This window comes from Argentina silus (assembly GCF_951799395.1).
Source record: "Argentina silus genome assembly, chromosome: 14".
Taxonomy (NCBI): domain Eukaryota; kingdom Metazoa; phylum Chordata; class Actinopteri; order Argentiniformes; family Argentinidae; genus Argentina; species Argentina silus.
The window spans coordinates 1,034,254-1,058,014 of record NC_139668.1 but is presented as its reverse complement, the minus strand read 5'-3'; the positions used below and the strand labels follow the sequence as shown (position 1 = coordinate 1,058,014).

The 23,761-nt window shown below is 40.8% G+C and overlaps 1 protein-coding gene across 5 annotated transcripts in view; it reads left to right on the top strand.

Moving 5' to 3' along the window:
* Positions 1–23,761, top strand: part of samd12 (sterile alpha motif domain containing 12) — a 101,508-nt gene that overhangs the window by 48,484 nt on the left and 29,263 nt on the right. For 4 of the 5 annotated variants that reach the window (XM_083685206.1, XM_083685207.1, XM_083685204.1 and 1 more), the window contains 2 exons: positions 3,202–3,342; positions 5,863–5,933. In XM_083685206.1, coding sequence (XP_083541332.1) covers positions 3,202–3,342; positions 5,863–5,933 — 212 coding nt within the window. The remainder of the gene's footprint in view (positions 1–3,201; positions 3,343–5,862; positions 5,934–23,761) is intronic. The other variant, XM_083685208.1, reaches the window with a different exon arrangement.

Genomic DNA, 23,761 nt, shown 5'->3' with positions numbered 1-23,761 from the left:
CAGATCTCTGTTTATTATGCTTATTCATGTGAAATGACACTAAATCATAAAAAGCAAAGTATTTAAACCATTTCCACTCTTCATCCCTGTAATTCACGATAATAAACTCGATAAGGAAAGCTGATACAGCAAACCATCAAAAACCATTCTCTCTCTCATATTATTTATATGTCAGCACTGTCAGTGAATAATACCAATAGAGGGATGGATTTCAAACATCCTTCACAGCTCTAGTCACCACCCTGTGGTGGCTTTCAGCAGCAGTTCACATGTCTTCACAATTTGTGTCTGCTGCAGCAGCGGCATTGAGGTAGACCACTTTCAAGATGGAAGTATGAACCTTTTAAACACTGGCCTGATTTATTGTCTCCTTCGACCCAGTGCGCCTCAACATTAGTATGGTCTCTGATTTGTTGCAACATCTCCATGTCAAATAAACAATGGAAACTGTCAAGTGCGCTGTTGATTTTCCCTCTTGCGTAAGCTGTAGGCCCTGGCGTCTCCATAATGACATTATGTGATGCAATTCTACCTTTTGCGTTGTTGCCTGCAGACTGTTCTATCCAAACTGCCGTATCCTGATGACACCGGCTGAGCCAGTTCTGTTGTAGGTTTTTTGCGTGGAGCCCGAGGCGCCGGGGGCCGAGGTGACACCGGCTCAGTCAATTCTGTTCTAATTCTTTTGCGCAGAACCTGAGGCTCGTAGTTAGAATCGGTATCATTGTAATCATCATTATCAGCACTGATAATAGCAGGCTTTTCATCAGAGTCCGATTCACCATTAACATTCTTTAGCCACTCCAATGCTGCCGTCGGATCAAATCTCTTTCCAGCTGTTGTGAATTACACACACTGATTAGATCTCACTTGAGCTGACTGACTGCTTATGGTGTCAAGTTCCTTTCAGGTTCAACTTGAGATTTGTGTAGTACCAATTGAGCATTGTTTAAACGCCACAGCCTACCTGAGTATTGTTGCTGACCATGTCCATCCCTTTATGACCACAGTGTACCCATCTTCTGATGGCTGCTTCCAGCAGGATAACGCACCATTTCACAAAGCTCACATCATCTCAAACTGGTTTCTTGAACATGACAATGAGTTCACTCCAATGGCCTCCACAGTCACCAGATCTCAATCCAATAGAGCACCTTTGGGATGTGGTGGAACGGGAGATTCGCATCATGGATGTGCAGCCAACAAATCTGCAGCAACTGCGTGATGCTATCATGTCAATATGGACCAAAATCTCTGAGGAATGTTTCCAGCACCTTAGGAGTGCAAAGGAGTGACTAGTGTCACACAACGTGTTGACATACTATCACCCAAAGCTCAACATCAGACTGGCGTGTGATGCACCGCCATGCTATCCCATGTGCTGCACAATGGAGATGAAAAGCTCATTGCATTTGCCTCAAGGACCTTAAAAAGAGCAGAGAAAAACTACACACAGGTTTTGAGCATCATATGTATTTGGTGTTAAGAAATATCTCTCTCACATATTCACTCTCCTCATAGACCACCGCCCATTGACTACAGTACTGGGGCCACACCAGGGTACTCCATCTCTGGCTGCTGCCATGCTGAAGCGGTGGGCCCTGATCCTCACAGCCCACAACTACCACATTCAGTATAGGAAAGCAGAGCTTCACTGTAATGCTGACAGCCTATCCACTTGAAGTCACCCACAGGGACAAACCTGACTCAGCCCATCAGTTGTAAGGACATTGGCAGGGAGACACAGAGGGATCCGGTGCTTTCACAGGTGTGGGAGATGGTGATGAGGGGAACATCTCTCCAGTCAAGTAGGGGCTCGGCAGCACTAACCCCCTTCATAAGTAGACAGAATGAACTGACTGTTCAACAGGGCTGCCTCATGTGGGGAATGCGGGTCATTGTGCCAGCTGAACTACGCAGTCCTGTGCTGGAGGAACTACACAGAGAGCACCCTGGGGTCCTACGGATGAAGTCACTCATCTGGAGTCACGTCTGGTGGCCAGGCTTGGAGCCTGCATGTCCTGCCAGGGAGAGCAGAAGTCCGATAGGGAGTGGCTAAGACAAGGGGGAGTGGTCTCTATGCCCCTGGCAATGTGTACACGTGGACTTTGCCGGGCCATTTGAGAGCCATATGTTTCTCATTGTGGTGGACGCACACACAAAATGGTCAGAGGTCATGATTCTACCACCACCAGCAAAACTATCAATGTGCTACATGAACTGTTCAGATCTGTAGAGCTGCATGTACCATAACCCCTCAGACTATTGTTGTCATCAATGCCATGCCATGATAAAGCACATACAGATCTGTAGCCAGGCTTTAATGGCCCGACTGCAGTAACGATTTTGTGAGTGGATAGGAGGAAGAGAGAGCATGTGACAGTCAGACCACTGTAGCCCCGCTGTGAGACCATAAACCAGGGGAAGTTAACGGGCTGTGAGCCAATCAGGAGCATTCCGTTTCCCCCGAGTCATTAGAGGAAAGGAGGGAGGGATCTACAGGGGTCCGGCTAATGCATAGTAATCGCTCTGAATTATTTTTTATCTGCTCACAGTCCTGCACGCTACAAAGGGCTTTATAATGAGCGTAATTAATTAGATTGTACTTCCTCAGCTTTTTATCACCGACCAAAATTCCATTTTAGAAATTATATTGACGGAGATTAGATTAGAGATTTGAAATCAGGGTCCAAAAATTAAGGGGCCTATGGGATTCAGAAGATAGAAATGTAAAAAGTGTGTTATGTAGAGAAATGATGTTAATTGAAAATAAGAGTGTTATTGGATTTTGACTCTGTTTGACTCAATACAAGCTGCTAGCATATCAATATGATGGTAAGAGGTTGAATACCATTCACTGAAAGTATTCTCCATGGAAGAGAATAGAGTCACCTTGGTGTACTTTATGCATTGATACAAAAAATGCAAATGGAAAAAATAGGCAGTATTTCACTCTCAACTTTTATATCATGGATGTTTTTTCCCTGCTGTAACAAAAGTTACCTGAAGTCCCCTTTGAGAGAGAAAACCCTTTTATGCTGTTATTTTGTATGCCACCTTGAGGTACAGAAATATGAATGGTGATTCCATCCCAAACAGTTTTCCAAACTGTGTGTGTGTGTGTGTGTGTGTGTGTGTGTGTGTGTGTGTGTGTGTGTGTGTGTGTGTGTGTGTGTGTGTGTCTCTATGTGCGTGTGTGTCCAGGCCGAGCCCTGATGAGATTGACAGACAGGAAGCTGGAGCGAATGGGCATCATGCAAGAGGCCCAGAGGCAGTACATCCTCCAACAAGTCCTGCAGCTGCGTGTCCGAGAGGAAGTGAGGACTCTGCAGCTACTAACGCAAGGTACAACTTTCACCAAACACCCCATAATACAATAGAGCAAGGTACAGCTTTCATCAAACACCCCATAATACAATAGAGCAAGGTACAGCTTTCATCAAACACCCCATAATACAATAGAGCCTGTGACCATTAAAGCTACTCCAAAAATATTTCACATTCAATCATTTGGAGTAGCTCACCCAACATATTTGTATTATAGCCTGTCACCTGTACCAACAAACACTACATTACATAGTGCATACATTGCATCTCAAAATAACGTCTTATCATAATATTGATCCATCCACTCCCACCTCCTTATCCATTTATTCTCAACGATTCTTCTCTCTTTTTGAGCATCACGCCCATCAACATGTCTACAGCTCCAAGCAGGGCTTTGCCTCAAAGGCCTGTAGTGTTTTTTTTTCTTCTTCTGAATGTCTCTGTGATGAGCAGAGAGAAAGAGAGAGAGAGAGAGAGAGAGAGAGTGAGAGAGAGAGTGAGTGACAGTGTGCTCAGAGCACCCGTATCAAACACCCTGTTCCCCTCCGCTCAGTGATGGAATGGGAGCCGACAGAACACCAGCACTCAGAGACACAGGCAACATCCCCACCAGGAAGGAGTCTGTTAGTGGAGCCGGGCTCCATGGGGGAAGGACTGGAGGACAGACAGTGAAGGAGGGAGAGAGGGGGGGGGGCGGTGTGCCTGGAACAGGCTAGGGCAGGCTCCAGCCTCCACTTGAGGTGCTGCCGCTGGGAGAAAGAGAGGAGGCTAGGTGAGGGAGGAAAAGAAGACTCCATTGTCCCAAGAACAGGCTGCTGGCATTACTGGAGATGCCGCTGTGAGAAGAGGAGGGAGTGGGGAGATTGAGTGAGAAAATGAGAGAGAAATGGAGAGGGTGAGATGATGGAGGAGTGAGAAACGCAAAAAGGAAGGGAGGGAGAGAGAGCGCTATGAACAGAGAGGAGAGCTAGCTTCTAGTGTTTACAATGTACCGGTTCTACAAAAGTAGCATGGTACCCTGCTTTGAACACAGTTCTATACTAAGAACATTTAGAACCGTTTTTTTTTTAAATTTGTTTTACCATAAATGCCTGACGCAGTATTTACTTTGAGCTGTGCAGAATATTATCTTATAAGGTTAATTTGCCTATATGCTCACGGGGGGGCAGGGGGCAGTGTGCTCTGGCATGCGTTCTGCATGCATAGTGGGTGTGTGTGGCTGGCAAAGACAACACTAAACAATCGCACACGTGGTGTTGACAAAAAGGAGGAAAGAGAAGGATGGAAGCCGCAATTGAAATCTGGCATTACTTTGCTTATAGAGCCAATGTTGACGGCGAGCCGACTGAAATCACAAAGCCTATTTGTAAAAGATGTTACAAGGCCATGCAGTCAAAGGGAGGCAACATGTTGCAAACATCTTTCTGATAGGCATCTCGACCTTTTCAAGGAGTTCAAATCACAACAGGTCAGCGAATAGGTCTGATAGCTAAGTATATGCTTAGATACATGATTCAATCACATAACACGTTCAGAGATGGAAATTAAGTTCAGCATGTCCATAAATATTCAGTCAAGCAAGCGAGTGAGTTTTTAAAAAAAAACTAGTGTCTCCTCCTCTCCTGGTGACCTGTGATCATGTGCCTTTGTGTTGCCATGTGACATGTTAATCTATTATTCTTCTTGTGAATTGAGTTATATTTAATAATGAAATCCCAAGATTAGGTTACATGCCATAACTTAGTGAAATATAAATGTCATTGAGATAAGGCCTGTATTATGGCCACATTGATAAATATAACCTTATATTTTGTATCATATTGAATTAATGTAACAATTAAGAGAATTATTTTGTGTTCACTCATTTGTTGTTCATCATAGTATACTGATTTAAATATCAGCTATCAAATCTCGAATCGAAATCATGATACTGGTATTGGTATCAAAGTAAAATGTTGGTATCTTAACAACACTACTAGCTTTACTTTATGAGCAGGTTCTGCTAGAAGGCAATAGGGTGGGTGGATTGAATGGGGATAAAAGACCAAACAGATGAATAAAATTAGGAAAGAAATAGTGAGATAAGGGTAAGTGAGAAAAGTAGAGATAGAAGGAAAATAGTAGAGAACAGAAAGACGCTGTAATTACTGGAGTTTACCCAGGCAGAATTAGCTAGACGGACAGTGATTAACCTTTAAGGCGCACTGGGCCATGGGAGGAAAATAATTAGATTCCTGTCTCTCCATGCCAGAGGGATGATTGTGAAGGATTCTCTCTTTTATCACTTACAGTCAACAAAGAGAGAAAGTTATTCTCAGTATACTACCCAGACAACAATAGCTATAGCTAAGTTCGTAAAGGCTTTTCAGACTGAGGGGGACATTTTGACCGTGAGGTGGCATTGCTGTCAGACCACATCACTTTGAATACAGACCACATCACTTTGAATACTGTGCTTGTGCACTTATTTCTTAATGTTTTTGATGCATCTGATACACAATAGTATTGAGCACATCACACATCTGTTTATTGCTACAGTGTACATTTCACAGAAGAGGTTATGCAAACAACAACTGCAAGTATCAGTTGAGGCCAAAAGATATTACTGGGTAAGTAGACTGGATGAAATAATAAATGTAATAATGACAGAATATGTATTTTTCCATTCCATTCCATTTTTACACTGCTGGCCTATCTTCATTAGACTGAGACTGTATATTTCCTTGACTGCTGTATCCATGGTTACTAATTATACACAGGTTAATTAAGACACAATGTACAGTGACTTCATATGATAAAAATAAATGTTCCTGGTATTTGCTTGGTTTATGAATTATACCTGTAGCTTGGCGTGAATATGTAGCTTGGTGTGAATATGACAAACAACAGTTAAGGAAAACTGTACAAAAAGTGTGGAAAATAAACTACTTGTGTAGGTGTTTTTAGAGCAGCCCTGTTTTTAGAGCAAATTAACACTGTTATGGAGTTCACACTTGGCAATAGGTATGCATAAATGAATGAATAAAAATTGTCTGTGCCCCTTGTATATTCATAGATATTTCTAATTAGGAATTATTTGAAACTAATACACAGCACAAATATATCAATACTGACAAAGTGTACAAAGCACTGGCCGAGGTGTTCGATGTAAAGGTCCCTCTGCACCCCTGGTGGCACTTTTAGGGGTGAAACCAGGGAGACTAGAAGGAAGGACTCTTACTCTTACTCTTACTCTCGGACTTTACTCAGAGAGTAAAGCAATAAAAGGCTTTGAGAGCTGCCATAAAAAGCAATATTCTCAATTGGTTGAAGCCTAACCCACCAACATATGAAACTTGGGGAACTATAGTGCCCTCCATAAGTATTGGAAAGAGGAAGCATTTTGTCTTATTTTAGCTCTATACTCCAACAGTTTTGATTTGAAATTAAACACTTACTATGAGGTTAAAGTAGAGATTCTAGGCTTTAATTCAATGTTTTCTTTTTTTAAGATTGGTTTCACCATTTAGAAATGATAACCCTTTTTATACATAGTCCCCCTGTTTCAGGACACCAAAAGTATTGGAAAATGGGCTTGACAGGTGTTTGTACAGGCATAAGAGAGCTGTCAATGTCTAGTATTGATTCTAGGCTTTGCATTTCCCTTTGGAGTCTGCTATTGGTGTCTGTCAACATGAGGACCAAAGAGACGTCAATGAAAGTCAAGGAAGCCATTATGAGGCTGAAATATCAGAAACATATCCAAAACCTTAGTTAGGAGAAGAAATTGTCTGTCCAGGATTTACAGAATACCACCTCATCTGTGAAAATTGGTGAAGGGGGTGCTATGGTTTGGGCATGTATAGCTGCCACAACAACTGGCTAACGTGTCTTAATTGATGACGTTACTGCTGATAGCAGCAGCAGAATGTATTCTGAAGTGTACAGGAACATTTTGTCTGCTCGACTACAAGCAAATGCTTCCAAATTCATTGGATGGCACTTCATCATGCAGTAAGTTAATGACCCTAAACATACTGGCATAGCAAGAAGGGAGTTTTTCAGGGCCAAAAAGTGGAAAGTTCTTGACCAACCAAGTCAACCTTCAGGGTAACACTTTACATTAAGGTCACATTTGTAAAGGGTTTATTAATGGTTTATAATTAGTTCATAAATCACTTATGACCAGTTTATTATTACATTTTAAACCATTTACAAACATACCTCATTAGTATAGAATCAATCTAGGCTTTCGTCTAGTATCTCTCTTATGACTGCACAAAGGATGTGACGGAACACACCTAACCAACTAGAAACACTCCAAACTTTTAGTGTAAATCCAAAAGAACAAAAAATGCTTCACTGTCCCATTACTTACCCAGGGCACTGTATATCAGATTTTCATCAATAGCGACTAAATTATTCTCAGTCTAACCTTCAAACCACTTTTAGTATTTCAACCATTGTTTTACACGGTTGGTTTCTGTATTGTACACACAGTTTTGCCCCTTGCCTTGGGGCCATTTAGGACATTTGTTTAATGTATATTGTCTGTGCTACAGATTAATTAAGGATAACTATCTATGTACTGCAGCATAAGCAAGAGTGTCATCTTTAATGAATAGAGTATTTGCCCCAGGCCCTTTAGTGAAATAGTGTATCTTTGCACTGTAGACTTTAGTCTTAAGTTGACTTCTCCAGGCACCCTAATTAATTAACTCCATGGCCTCAATGTTCTTGCCTGGTGGATCTTCAGTGAAAACAAGTCTTTACTCTCAAGTCTTTAGTGAATAAGACTATGGAGGAGTCTTCAGTGACTAGTGTCTTTCCTTGAGGTCTTAAGTGACTAGAGTGTCTTTACTCTGGAGGAAGCTGAGTGGTCTCATTATCCAAGTGCTCTGCAGGATCTTATCCTCTGTAGAGTCACTAACCCCCGAAAGCTCCCCCTTCTCCCCCTCTCTCTCCCTGGAAGGTCAAATTAATTCCTTTTCATAATTTCCTGTCAGCAAGATCCCCTAAAGAGACTCTATCTGGGCTTCGACACCGGAAAGATGTGATTAAGGTTAAGGAAAAGTGAATGTAAGATGTAATTTTTTGCCATAGATATAAGCCGCATGGTAATATCCCATTTAATGAAGTCTTCCATTTCATTTTACTCCAATTTCAATGCGAACACAATGTGGATGCCTTAGGTGACACTACACATTAGGTACCAATTTCAGCTCATATTCCCAAGGTTAGGTGTCATTAAGAAGCAAAGTAAAGTGGTCATTCGGTTCAATAAACTGCCTCTCAGAACCTTGCTCATTAGTATGCCAGCTAACATCTGATGATGAAAGACAATGTAGTTACACAGATCAAATGTTAATAATGTTAAGAAATACAAAGAATAAATATCACCTTGTGAAGGCACAGACTCCATTTATTTAGGCTGTATAGAGACTGGCCTTGATAATAAAGCTATCTTTGCCGGACCGCAGTTGATATTCAGTTGTAAATGTACTGTAGCCCAGGTGTTTGAAATGAAAAAAAAGCATGGTGTTTGAAAAGTATATTTCTACCCTGTGATAACCTCAAGCTATAATTCCCCTCAATGTGGCCTGCTAAGATTACCAATTAAAGCACTGTTTCCCTCACAAACACTTCTGACCAGACTGCAGGCGGCCATTTTCTCTCCTTTATGTCCTGCCTACCAACCATAGAGGAAGTTGGGGAACGTCAAGGTTATTCTAAGCACATTTCATCTAGTTTTGTCCAGGGAGAAGCAGGGAATACAAGAATACAACAAACCCCCCTCTAACCCTCTCTCTCAAGGACATTGGAGCGGGAAGCAGTGAAGCATGAACAACATGTGCAGATCTCTTAATGAAGCTGAAGGAGAGAGGGCACCAGTAGAATTCAAAAAATGAAGAATCCAAGAGAGAAGACATAAAGGTAGAATAGCCAGGGGCACAGGTACTGCAGTCATAGGAGAGGTTCTACACAGTCAACTGTGACCCATTATCTTGGCAGAGGTAGAGAGATACTGTCGCTCAGACATATTCACATGGGCAGTGCTACTGTTTTATATCTTGTGATTTCTTACTTTAGAGGGAAAGGCTGCTTTCCTGCATACGTTGAAGCATTTAGTTGTGCCTCATAATGGTTCCTTCCTTGTGAACAATAGACGTTTGCAGAGACACAAGCATTGACGTCATACAGACATGCGGTTATTCTAGAATGGCCCTCTCATGGTGCTAAAGAAACAACATGCTCACTTCAAAAACAAATTAAAAATGACTGGGTGCTGAAGCCCCATAAAATATCATAGCAAATGTATAATGGGAGGGAAGGAGTACTGTAAATGTGTTTATGTTCCACTCATGGTGTAGCCTTTGTAAGTGTAAAAGTGTCCTCAAAGATTAACTTTGCCAACTGTTACTTCTGGGCTGAACTTCACAACAATGACCCAGGGTCAATGAAGCCGGCCAGCTCTATATTATTCTTTTTAAACTAACCGGGCTATGGTTTCAGTTTCACTGCGTGGAGCTGAATTCATTAGTTTATGGAGAAATTGAAGCCCATTAAAAAGGCATAGCCCTGGTTCCACTCAGTCTGCAACCGTCTCCAGCCCCTGACCATTGACCACTCAGGAGCCCAGGCGCCGCGCACATGAAGTCAGCATCCTAGCATTCAGTCATGATCTGCCCAACCTGGATCAATACTCAGGATGCTTACAGTACCCAGCGGCCAGCCAATTCCCTAACATAGACAACCTTTTATGTAATGGATGGCTTGTTGAGGTTTTTTAGGGCTTTGTTTGTTGCTATGGTGGCCTTAACATAGTTGGCTTTGTCATGGATCATTCATGCATTTTGGATTGTTTATTTAGTTGTAAATGTTGTGAAATATACTGTCTAGTGTCATGTTGCACCTTTTGATATCTCACTCATAGTTAAGATCAATGTATTTGGTTCTATTTATTTGTCCTTCAGTTAAGATAACTAGTGAACTTGAAGGCGAAGAGCATATGTGAGGATATTGACATGCATTTATCTTCAGAAATCTGCTTGCAGAACTAACACATTGCCATAGATACATGATGGTCATAAAGGAGAGACACAGCGATTTGAGGGAAATGATGTGTATCAAGGGGTACATAAAAGGAAATTATGTATATAATGCAAGTCCTGGATCATCATTTGTGTGGTGAAGATTTATGATACCTCACTTAGAGATGGCCTGGCGCTCCACCTGATAATTAATTATTATTGTAACATCTTTCACTTTGATGACAAATATGATTGATGGCAGTTATTAATGACTTGAGATTAAATGATGATTACCAGATACATGTCAAACACAGTGCCTGAAGTAGGGTGTTCACCCACTCTACCCAGAGAAAACGCACTTTGGTAATGAAATTTCATCTCCTTATTTTATAAAAACACATTTTACCAAAACAATATGATATTGTGAATCGTTCAGTTGGGTATTTCTCTAACATATCAATAACACTTTATCCAAAAAGTCGGATTTTATAACCTAATACAGCCCATAATAAGCACTGAGCACTGTTAACAGAACGATGCCACTGTCTCACAGCAACTTTTGAGGATTTACATGTTGTGGTGGTCATCTTCAAAGTTGTTTCCATGGGTCACATAAATAAGGATGGCATGAGCTGAATTAAATGTAAAAATAAAAGGCTTGGGGTATGCTTAGTGCTCCGTTGACATTTCACAAAATAAACGTGTTTGTGAGAAATCTTCTAGAAAATAACAATTTCGCATTCATATGAAAAGTGTATACTAAAAAATACTACATGCCATGTCTCAAAATCAATATCTATCTTACCTCTGTAATGTCCCGCAAATTTGAGAAGAAAGATGAAAAGTTCAACAAGATAGTAAGCCTGTCAGGTAGCCTAATGGAAGTTAGAATAGTAGCCTTGCGCTTATTAGTTGGGATGCTATTTTCCAGATTTTTTTTTTAACGCTTTTTTTCATCGATTTGGTCACCCTAATTTTGGCCATCCTTCAAGGTTAAACACTCCAATAAGTTTTGAACGGATTATGATAGACAATGCGGTTCGGATGTCTTTCTTAGAGGATCATCTAAACATATTAACCATTGGGGAAAAAAATTAAGGACAAAAAGTAATTAGTAAATCTATTGCAGCCATTAAAAATGAGCAGAAACCTGAATGTGTATTTATTTGTTCTCAATATACAGTGGGGGAAATAATTATTTGATCCCCTGCTGATTTTGTTAGTTTGCCCGATTACAAAGAAATGAGCGGTCTATAATTTTTATGATACTTTTAGTTTAACGAATAGAGACAGAATATCAACAAAGAAGTCCAGAAAAAACACATTATATAAAGTTATAAATTCATTTGCATTTGATCGAAGGAAATAAGTATTTGATCCCCAAGCAAAACATGACTTAGTACTTGGTGGAGAAACCCTTGCTGGCAAGCACAGAAGTCAGACGTTTCTTATAGTTGGTCACCAGGTTTGCACACATCTCAGGAGGGATTTTGGTCCACTACAAATCCTCTCCAAATCCTGAAGGTTTCAAGGCTTTTGCTTGGCAACTCAAAGTTTTAGCTCCCTCCACAAATTTTCGATAGGTTTAAGGTCTGGAGACTAGCTAGGCCACTCCATGACCTTAGTGTGCTTCTTCTTGAGCCACTCCTTTGTTGCCTTGGCTGTATGTTTTGGGTCATTGTCATGCTGGAAGACCCATCCACGACCCATCCTCAGTGCTCTGGCTGAGGGAAGGAGGTTCTCGTCCAAGATCTTATGGTACATGGCCCCGTCCATTGGCCCCTCAATGCAGTGAAGTCGTCCTGTACCCTTAGCAGAGAAACAACCCCAAAGCATAATGTTTCCACCTCCATGTTTGACGGTGGGGATGGTGTTCTTGGGATTGTAGCAATCAGCATTTCTTTCCCTCCAAACACGAAGAGTCGAATTTATGCCAAATGCTATCTTCAATTTTGGTCTCATCTGACCACATCACCTTCTCCCAAGCCTTCTCTGAATCATTTAGGTGTTCATTGGCAAACTTCAGATGGGCCTGTATATGTGTCTTCTTCAGCAGGGGGACCTTGCGGGCACTGCAGGATTTCAATCCGTTACGGTGTAGTGTGTTACCAATGGTTTTCTTGGTGACTGTGGTCCCAGCTGCCTTGAGATCATTACCAAGCTCCTCCCGTGTAGTTCTGGGCTGATCCCTCACCCTTCTCATGATCATCCTTACCCCACGAGGCAAGATCTTGCATGGAGCTCCAGGCCGAGGGCGATTGATGGTTATTTTGTATTTCTTCCATTTTCTAATAATTGCACCAACAGTTGTCTCCTTCTCACCAAGCTTCTTGCTGATGGTCTTGTAGCCTATTCCAGCCTTGTGCAGGTCTACAACTCTTACCCTGATGTCCTTTGAATGTTCTTTGGTCTTGCCCATGGTGGTGGAGAGGTTGGAATGGAAGAGATTGATTCTATTGACAGGTGTCTTTTATACCCATAACAAGCAGAGATTAGGAGTACTTTTCCTAAAGTGACAGGACTAATCTGTGTGCCTCATGGGCATATAACCGGTCTGTATGAGCCAGAATTCTTGCTGGTTTGTAGGGGATCAAATACTTATTTCCTTCGATCAAATGCAAATGAATTTATAACTTTATATAATGTGTTTTTTCTGGACTTCTTTGTTGATATTCTGTCACTATTTGTTAAACTAAAAGTACCATAAAAATTATAGACCGCTCATTTCTTTGTAATCGGGCAAACTAACAAAATCAGCAGGGGATCAAATAATTATTTCCCTCACTGTATATATGACTTATATGTATAAATGTTCAATATGCATGCAACTATGTTATGCAATAAGGTTGAATTGTATAATGTCAAGACACCATTTTGTTGCGTAGTTTGTTTTTAGACCTCTCATGCAGTTTCCCAGCTGTGATAGAACAAATGCTCCTAATGTCTAAACATTGTCCGCCAAAGTCCCACAGAGGGAAACAAAAAACACTACTAATTCCACCCTCCTGGAGCTGTCTGTAAATTGAGTTCCTCTATTCAAATAGACCTGATTGTACAATACACTGAGCAACCCTTATCTGTGCTTTTGTTCACAGTCCTCCCAGTGGCTCAAGTGTAGGCTACATTTAGCTCAGAAAATGAAATTGTCTTGAATAAGGTACAATGATCAACAAACCATTATCATCAGATATAATTGGTGCCATTACACTATTTACGTTTAATTACCTGCCAAAATGTCAGGCTCTGTGGTTTATTTGTTCCGAAAAAGGATTAAAAGTGATTATTGTCTGCTTGTCTGTGTCCAGAGTAGAGAGGATGAAACATGAAAGCTTGAGGAGAACAAACATATTTACTATTCTTTAGCAACCGCTCTGATTAACTTTTTCTAGCAATCATAACTGGCGTCTGTCTCCAAAAGTGCAAAGTTCTTGACTGGCCAAGTCAGTCTTCAGATTTAAATCCAATTGAACATGCATTTCATTTCCTGATGATAAGATTTTATGCAAAAATACCTCAAAACAAATAACAACTGAAGATTGCTGGCAGAGCATCACCAGAGAATACAATGCATTCGGAAAATATTCAGACCCCTTCACTTTTTCCACATTTTGTTATGTTACAGCCTTATTCTAAAATGGATTCAATTATGTTTTTCCCTCATCAATCTATGAATAGGTTTTTCGAAATGTTTGCAAATTTATGAAAAAAAAAAAAAAAGAATATCACATTTACTAAGGATTCAGACCCTTTACTCAGTGTTTTGTTGAAGTACCTTTGGCAGCGATTACAGCCTCTCTCCAGAGATGTTCAATCGGGTTCAAGTCCGGGCTCTGGCTGGGCCACTCAAGGACATTCAGAGACATGTCCCGAGGCCATTCCTGCGTTGTCTTGGCTGTGTGCTTAGGGTTGTTGTCCTGTTGGAAGGTGAACCTTTGCCCCAGTCTGAGGTCTTGAGCTCTCTGGAGCAGGTTTTCATCAAGGATCCCTCTGTACTTTGCTCCGTTCATCTTTCCCTCGATCCTGACTAGTCTCCCAGTCCTTGCCGCTGAAACACATCCCCACAGCATGATGCTGCCACCATCATGCTTCACTGTAGAGATGGTATGGGCCAGGTGATGAGTGGTGCCTGGTTTCCTCCAGACATGATGCTTGGAATTCAGGCCAAAGAGTTCAATCTTGGTTTCATCAGACCAGAGAATCTTGTTTCTCATGGTCTGAGAGTCCTTTAGGTGCCTTTTGACAAACTCCAAGCGGGCTGTCGTGCTTTTTACTGAGGAGTGGCTTCCGTCTGGCCACTCTACCATAAAGGCCTGATTGGTGGAGTGCTGCAGAGATGGTTGTCCTTTTGGAAGGTTCTTCCATCCCCACAGAGGAACTCTGGAGCTCTGTCAGAGTGACCATTGGGTTCAGGATGCACTTAAGCTCAACTTCGAGTGTCATAGCAAAGGGTCTGAATACTTATGTAAATGTGATAATTCAGTTTTTTATTTTTAATAAATTTACAAACATTTCTAAAAACCTGTTTTCACTTTGTCATTATGGGGTATTGTGTGTAGATTGATGAGGGGAAAATGAATTTAATCCATTTTAGAATAAGGCTGTAACATAACAAAATGTGGAAAAAGTGAAGGGGTTTGAATACTTTCCGAATTGACTGTATACCGGGCGTCAATGGATCGCAGACTTCAGGCAATTATTGCATGCAAAAGATTGTTGACCGTATACTACATGAGTGCTTAATTTGGACATTTGATAAATCTGTCCCATTACTTTGAATGGTGAAACAAATACAGTATGTACACACATAAACTGTACACACAAAATAAAAGCTGAGAAACTCTTCTTTAACCTCATCATAATGATTTAAAATCCAAACTTTTGGAGTGTAGGGCCAAAAGAAGAAAAAATGCTTCACTGTCCCATTACTAAAGCAGGGCACAATATATATAAGACTTATACAAAACCTAGATAAAGGATTCAGAGGAAAGTGAGATGGGAGGGCCTGGCAGTGGCATGAGAGCCTGGCAGTGGCATGGCAGTAGCCACCTCCACAATGACAACATGCAGTTTGAGAGCTGTGATCTCGGTATGGGGCATCTATGTATGCAGCCTCACTTTTAGTGTTGATAAGTGAAACCATCACACTATCCATCTGGCAACAGTACAGTCATAAACCTGACCAAGTATAGTCAACCTTACAGCTTAGCAAAAGTCTTAGTAATGATGCTCGACAGGCATGATGATATCATTACAGTGTGTGGTGGTCAATGCACACTTTTAGTATTGGCTATCTCAGTTAATGGAGGTGCCTATTGGGTACCCTGTGAGAAATTAATTGATCCTAATTTAGTTTAACTTATTTGAAAATTAAATATAACCCTCAAGTGTGCCCTGTCATGTATTACAGTCAACTTTTTGTTGGCCTCTTTGGGTTAAGTGAATTAATAGTAACTGAGCAATACCATTAATCTGTAACAGAGACTAAATGAATTCTGTGGACCTAGAGCTTCAGAGAGTTCTTACTTTCATTTTAATGACTTTATATTTCAACCTCCTGGCAACCCTGTAAATATTTATAAAGTGAGCTTTTATTTGTAAGTACAGTAGCTGATGTTATAATTCTCCGTCAGTACTGTATTATCTGTTTCTCGCTCTCTGTGTGTTTGTATTTCTGTGTTTACGTGTGCTTATACAGTGTCTGTGTTGGCAGGGTAGACTATGAAACGTTCATGTTTGTTGTGTATTGTCTGTTTTGTGTATCAAATATCCTGCATCAGTATGTGTGTGTGCATGATCATTGTGTACGTCGTAGTTGCCACAGGCTTAGCTTGCCCTCTATTAAAGATTTACACTCTTTACAGGGGGAGTTATTAAACCCCAGGGTCCCCTCCATAATGCTCCACTTCCAGCCCAGTTTGTAGCATTGTCAGGAGATTAAAGGAAGTTCATTGAAAGGTCTTTTAGCTATTCTAGATGATTGATCTTTCTCCGGCCTTTTGATACGGGAGCTAAGAATGCCAGGCTGTCCTCTCTCTCTCTCTCTCTCTCTCTCCACTGTGCCAGACTATATGTTTGAGGGACACTCCTGATTTAATTACACTGTTTGATTATCCTTCAAACCCATCCCCTCCGATAGATTGCTGATGATGCAGCCCTGGTCTGGTGCTGCAGCAAACCAATTGTTTATACGTGAGATGAGACTGCGTTAGAGTTATTCTCACAATATGCAAGGAGAGGAAATGTGTTCATATTTCAGTGTCTGTCCTAAAGTCTTTTATAGGGTGGGATCTGGAACGATGGCAAAGTTTGTATGATCCCAACCTGGAGTGGCTAGGCTAGCATCTGGCTGAGGTGGTGAAGAACACAGATAATACAGTAACAAGCTGAACAGGTATTCTTCTGTAACATAGTAGTCATAGAGGAGAAGATCTAGGTTCTTCCCCATAGGAGGAGTCATGATCCTTACATTTGCGAAAAGGCTTACATGTTGCATGTGCAAAAATGTGTTGAATAGCCGACTGCAGTCTCAGTACCAAAAATAAATGCATGCACCCTATCCAACAGAATAATATTATCACAATGTCTAATAGGTAAGGGATAATGTTCATAGAATATCAATTAGGCTACAAAATAACCGACAGGGGGTACATGACTGTTAAAAGTTTGGGAACCACTGCTCTAGTCCAATGAATAATCAGTATTCATTTGGCTTAACAAAATTGATGAGGTCACTGAACAACCTTGTTTTGATGAGTGGTTAGACTGTACTATGTTGTCTAGTAGTGACAATATTATGTATCTATTAGTATGATGATGAACTTATGATATGACTGTGTTTATACAGACATGGTATATATTGTATGTAATGTGTACTTCAGTGGAGGCTAGTCCATTGAGGAAGAGGAGGATGGTTTTTGAATTTTGAGAAAATTAAATAATAAATAAAAACTTCTGTATAAAAACTGTACATCTGCTGCACAAAATGCACAAAATAATTGGCTCAAATAGAAGCAATTTCACTTTCTATGCTCTCATTAGTGGTCCAAAATGGTTGAACAAGCTCCTGCAAGTTGAATGAGAACAGAGGAAACAGGATTTGGAGCTTCTCCTAATTAAAAAAAAAAAAAAAAGGGAGGTCCATGCAATGTGACTCTTTACAATAAAATAACTTTGCCGTTGTGAAACCCATGTCTCCCTCATTCCCTGACTTTTCCTAAGTGTCTGTTTTCAACATGATAGCATTGTTATAATTTCAAAATCACACACAGAACTAAATCTTGAGCAAACCATTTGCATTCCTCATCGTAGCTTTACCCTCATGGTGAATCAAAACTGACCTTACACTTATGAATGGCTCACCCATTTCAACCATAATGGCGATATCAGGAACATAGACAGACAGACAATAACAATTATTTGCATGATCAAAGCAATTACAGTACATGTGAATAGAAGCCCGCTCATTTGTTTTATTCATGCCACAACATAGTGTTGCCCTCAGCCTATTAAAACGTATTTTTCTCCACCTGTGTGTGTACAGTAGCCTGTGTGTCTGATTGATGATTTATCATGGATAGAAAATAAACATTAACATTAACATCTTAACATTGGCAGTTGGCGGTCAGCATCAGACCATCTCACAGTTGCAAATAGCAGTTTTTAAAATGTTGGTCATTTACATATATACAAGTTTTCAGAAAATCATTTGACAGTCATCACACAACATTGTGACAAGGTTGCATGTGGACTGTGTCTACATGTCATCATTTGACAGTCATGATCTAACATTGTAACAAGGTTGCCTATTGATTCCTAACCAAAGGGAAGTAAAAAAAACTGTTCATTATATGAATAGAACTTTACTTAACATTGACATAAGCTATATGAGTACTCTCTCCATGCACTATGATTGAATAAATACTGTTCTTTATGACACAGTTTGTGATTCAAACCCACAACCTTTTGCTTTGTATTACATTGTTCTGTCCACAATGCCACTAGTTCACTGCTGCAGTAATACGAATAATAGAGTATAGAGAGTAATAATGGGGAAACTTAGGGAAATACTTTCCTTGAGGTTGTAAAGACATTCTGTAACACAGACAGCGCGACTCTGTCCACACTGATCTGTCTGATAACTCTCAAGCTGTTATGGGAAAGGTAAAAAGTAGCCCGGCTAAAATATGAGGGGGGGACTAGATGAACCTTTTTTTTTGTAGCTAAGTATCCATTTGGTTAAGAAGTTCACATGACAATAATATTATACTTTCAACATTGTATTTACGTAAATAGGCAACATTGAAAAAAATATTATTTACTGTCTGATGCTGACCGACAACTGCCAATGTTAAGAAAATGTTCTTTTTCAGCCCGTGTGCAATCAGGTAGCAAAGTTAGATGATGAGCATCAAATTACAACCTCAAGGCAACGTTGAAAAATAACCATCACATAATAACGTCTAATAAACTGTTAATCAATATTTGTTTTGAATGTGGTTTGCATGGTGGAGCATAAGAGCCGACACATTTGCCTGCACATAGCCACTGAAAGAAAATGCAATTTTGTGTCCACACAATTTTGTGTCCACTATTGCTTCAGATATGGGTTCTGTTTAGCCTTGTCAAATTCTTTATTACTATATGTAGAGTCAATCACATGCACAAACACAACCACATTTGTGGTGTTTGTCTTCACAGTAAAATCCTGTCCTGCCCTGAGTGGAAGTGAAGTTGAGCTCTTCACCATCTATTCATGAGGAGCTTATCGTGGACACTGCTATTCTCTAGATGAACTGGCTTTTTCCCATTCCCCATAATATTTTACTATAAATATATTTCCTACACTTTTTAGGTAAAAAAATTATAAAAATGGAAGTGGCTATGGTAAGGGAGTGTTTACCTTGAGACAGATGGCAGAAGTAACAATTGCTACCAAGTGAGTATTGTCAGCAATGATCTAACAAGATTTTACCACAGATATTAGTTATTTTACCCTTTTGAAAGTACCGCTCCTACATTGCACTCATCCAATCAGAGAGGTATACTATGAATTGCATCATAAAAAAAGGTACTTTTAGCTTATGGTAATTCCAATACGCATCCGTATGTTTAACCACAACCTAAAATGATTTGTCTTAGACAATGTTTGGAACAAGCTTTGCCGTCTATATCACGCCTATACTGTGAGTCTCCCATCCTCCTAAAATGTTCAACTCACCAGCCTCCACTGGTGTACTTACCCTTTAAGAACACTTGTACTCTTCCCTTCTCCTATGTGTCCGTTCCATTTAGTGGGCTCACCACTGCACACATTGTAGGTTGTCCGGAACAAAGCGTTTGTGTCTGTAGGTTTTCAGGGGATTCCTGCTCAAATGCATTGTTTTTCAAAGAAAATAGATGTGTACATTTGGACAGATAGGTGAGGTATAGAGGTATCATGTTATATTCTACTCTGTCTCAAAGATAAGATTGTGAGAGGTGTGAAAAATAGGCTGCATACACACACACACACACACACATAGTTCCACATCCACATTTACACACAATCCCTCTTTAATGTGCCTTCATCTAATCGCACAGTCACCCGTGACAACTTTACTACAGCTGTAATTTTCTACTTAATTATGGTCAGCGGGCGGAGTTGTGCCTGTGAGAGTGAGCTCTTTACGGTGTGGTCTGGAGGCATTTCTGCCTGTGGTGGGACTTTTTCAGCTCAGCTCGTAGACCAGCGGTCATCCACTTGCACCGCAGCTCTTTATAATTAAAACATCCAGAATGTGCGATGATTATGCAGGAAACATGGCTGGCGTTTACAACCTCGACAAATCAACCCCCCCACCCCGATCTAAAGGGCCCTGCCGAGCCACCCCTCTCTCCTCCTTCCAGCATTCCCGGCAGAGGGGGTCATCGATGCAAGCCATTAGGAATGGAGAGAGAGGAATCAATTCCATTAAGGCCTCACCCACCCTATCACCTCTCTGTATTTACACCCAGCCACATTCCACTGTAATTATGCAGAAGGAAAAAGAATGTTGCACATTTAATTTGAATACCTCGTACCTTAATGTTTCTCTAATAGTTTGACTCTAAACAAAGGCATTTGGATGTAAAGCAAATGTACAACACCCCCCCCCCAAGAAACCTATTCCCAAGCTGTTTTTTCCATTAGCAAGTTGTACCCAGCTCAGTTCTGGATCCACCTTCCCCCAGCACTGTTTTATTGTACTGTTCTGTCGATCTGAACTCAGGTCAGTAATACCGCTCTATCTAGACTGACATCACACTGCTCCTCTAGATCTCACCTCTGTGTTGAGGCCCAGAGAGACATGAGGCTAAGCTAACTCTTCTGTGTTATAAAGCCCAGAGAGCCAGACTTATCCTACTGCAGCAAACTCCTCTCCCTGTAGCAGAGTACAGAATCCCATCAGAGGTATCTTACACCTTAGTCCAGCCCTGTTCTGCTCTGATCAGCACTTTAGTCTTCAAAGTTACACTTTGTGATCAGACCTCTCTTTCTATGTACACTTTCTCTTACTCTCGCAACGGGAGTCCATGTTCTATGGCATTCTTTTTTCTTCAGTCTACAGAAAAGCTATCATTCTATAGTTAATTAATTTTAGTCAGTAGGAGGGAGGCTAGAAAAGTATCTGATCATTTAAAGGTTATTACAAGGTACCAGTGGGTTATTATTCAAACTTAAGATGTGTGTCATGTTGATACACCACCACCTAATCCAAATTGCTGTAAAGGAAATTGTTCCTTTTTTGTCTTGCCGCTGATATTCTAAGATAGTTAAAGGTCCAGTGTGTAGATTTGAGCTTTAAAATAGTGCTAAATAGCTATGATAAAGCAGTAGCGTTCTACAAATGACATCGCATGATAAAGAACTTCATTGGAGAGCTCTGTTTTGGTCCAGACGAGGCTCTTTCTAAATCTGGTGTTGTGGCGGAGCACCGGCATTTACATACCATTTGTAAGTTTTGTGAATATGCAAATATTTGCCGCTATAAGAAAATGCTGCATATTGTACGTTTTCTGATGCACCTCGGTGCTGCAGCAGTTGACGTCCTTGTTAATTTCTCTTGCTTCTGTTTGAATAAAGTCCACTCTGTCCATGAGACTTCACACATATGCTGTTTGTGCTTTCAGGTCAGTCTTGCATTGACTGTTGAGTCGCTGATCTCCCCCATAGCCATCACATCGCACCGCAATTTGCAGTTTGAACTGTTGTTTCCTCAGGGATTGATAAATGGCATCTGTGATGTACTGTAGGCCTTGTTGCAGTTGCTAGTAGACAGCTTGAATCTCTTTAATGTCAGTTTTTATGATCTATTTTTATGACAGGATGTTAACATAGCAATGTTTCTATTAGAGACAGAAACGCTATATCTGGATAAATTATCTGTCAGTAGAAGTGCACACAGTGAAAGTAGCTCCTTTTACTATATATTAGCTTTTATCTGTTATCTATAACTCCATTTGCTGCATTCTTACCTCCACATAGATTAATTAACTAGCCATCTCCTTTATCAGCCCTTGGTAGATTATAGTTTTAAGTTTTAAGGCTGTCATCAAATGACCTTTTGAAATTTTGGGCCAAGCAAAAGAAGGATTCCAGAGCAGCTGCATACTTTAATTCTGAGTAGCGGCCGACACTCACCTATTCATCACCTCAGGATTTACAGCATAGCCATGAAAGAAAGTACCTCAACCCCTCTCATCTCCAAAGAACATTTTTCATCTTCCCAAAAGAACATCAGTTTTCGCCACCGCATACCATCTTTTTGATTGGTCTTTTTTTCCTGTTATACTTTTGAACTTTTTCCCTATTAATCCTATTTCCTAAAATGGCCCTGTGTCTCAAGCCAGTCATTCCAGAAGAAACGGTGGGGCGGTGGTGGAGCGAATTAGTGCCCGCCTTTGGCTTTCCAGCCAAGTGCAAATGAGCAGAGGGAGAGAAAGAGACAGAAGTGTGAGGAGGACTGAATTAAGGCTGTTACTGTACCAGCACTCTCAACTAGAGTCCTGCACGGGTCCATTTTTCACTACCCGCACCCAACCTGACCCGCAACAATTGCTGCAACCCGCCTTCCTGAACCAAACGGCGAGAACTTAACTCGAAACCCAACCCTGATATCCGCAAACAAGGAGAAAGTAACATTGTCATTGTTATAATTACATTGCTAATTCTCAAAACTTCTCACAGAATTAGGAGAGAGACAGAACAAGCACTGTCTCTCTCAGGCTACGCTCTGATGACACAATACAGAATGAATTACAAGGCAACACAAATCTATGGTAAATAAATTATGACTTTGTTATTATCATTAAAACCGCAACCGACCTGCAACATGCTTGATTTGGATCCCAAATTTACAACAGGGTTTTTGTACTACCAAAAATCTACCTGTGATTTTTTAGCAGGTTGTCCGCGGGGAACCGCAGTACCCAACTGGATGCAGGACTCGCCTGTCCACCCAGAACCAGATCACCCCAGTTTGCTTTATTTCCAACCTTTGCACATAGAACACCTCTCTCTCTCTCACACTTCATCTGTCACTCCTTCTCTATTTTTGTATTTCTGCCATGCATGCTTAATTCTATTCTCTGCCCACATTTGAAATGTCATTATAGACCTGTGATTGTTTGTTCCTTTGTCAGATGTGTTTTAATGTGTGTGTGTGTGTGTGTGTGTGTATTCCCACTTCATTTTTGCTGCCCTAGCATTATGAAGACACTCGCACACACACACCACATGAGAAGCTATTGTTTTCCTGGTAGTGGTCAAATAGACAGAGTGAGAGAGCAGCACATGAGGAAGGATGTGAAGAAAATGACCAGCTAAAAAGGAGGAAAGAATGACAGAGAAATGACAGAGAAACAAAATGAAAGAAAGGAACTAGAGAGAGAGAGCCTGCCTAAGCGGCAGAGACTCGAGGGAAATACAAAGCAATATCCAAACCAGCGGTCTCTGCCACGCTGCCCCACACAATTACAATAAATCTGACAAAGATATTGAGCGCAGATCATTTGCCATTTCTGTTGATGCACCGACCGTCGAGAGCTGGGTTTTATATAAAAGTACCAAAAATGGCATTAATACAGTCTTATTGAAAAGAGTGCCCAGCTAGCCAGGAGGATAACAATGCAGCTTTCTCCTGAGTCCTCTACCCTTAGATAGTATGGCAGGTTTGGCTGGACCATGTTGTTCAGTTCAAGTTATTACTCATTTGTGAGAATTGAAATTGGATAGCTAGGGCGTCGCTACCTTGACATTAGGAATAATAGAATCAAAGGGATAGAAAATAAAATGTGCACACTGCTAGAAAAGGAGCTGACAGAAGCACTAGTCAGTTCCTATCTCCCAGTCTTGTTCTGAAGACGACCTTTTCCAGCACGCCGTTCAGACAAGCTCTTTGGCGACCTTC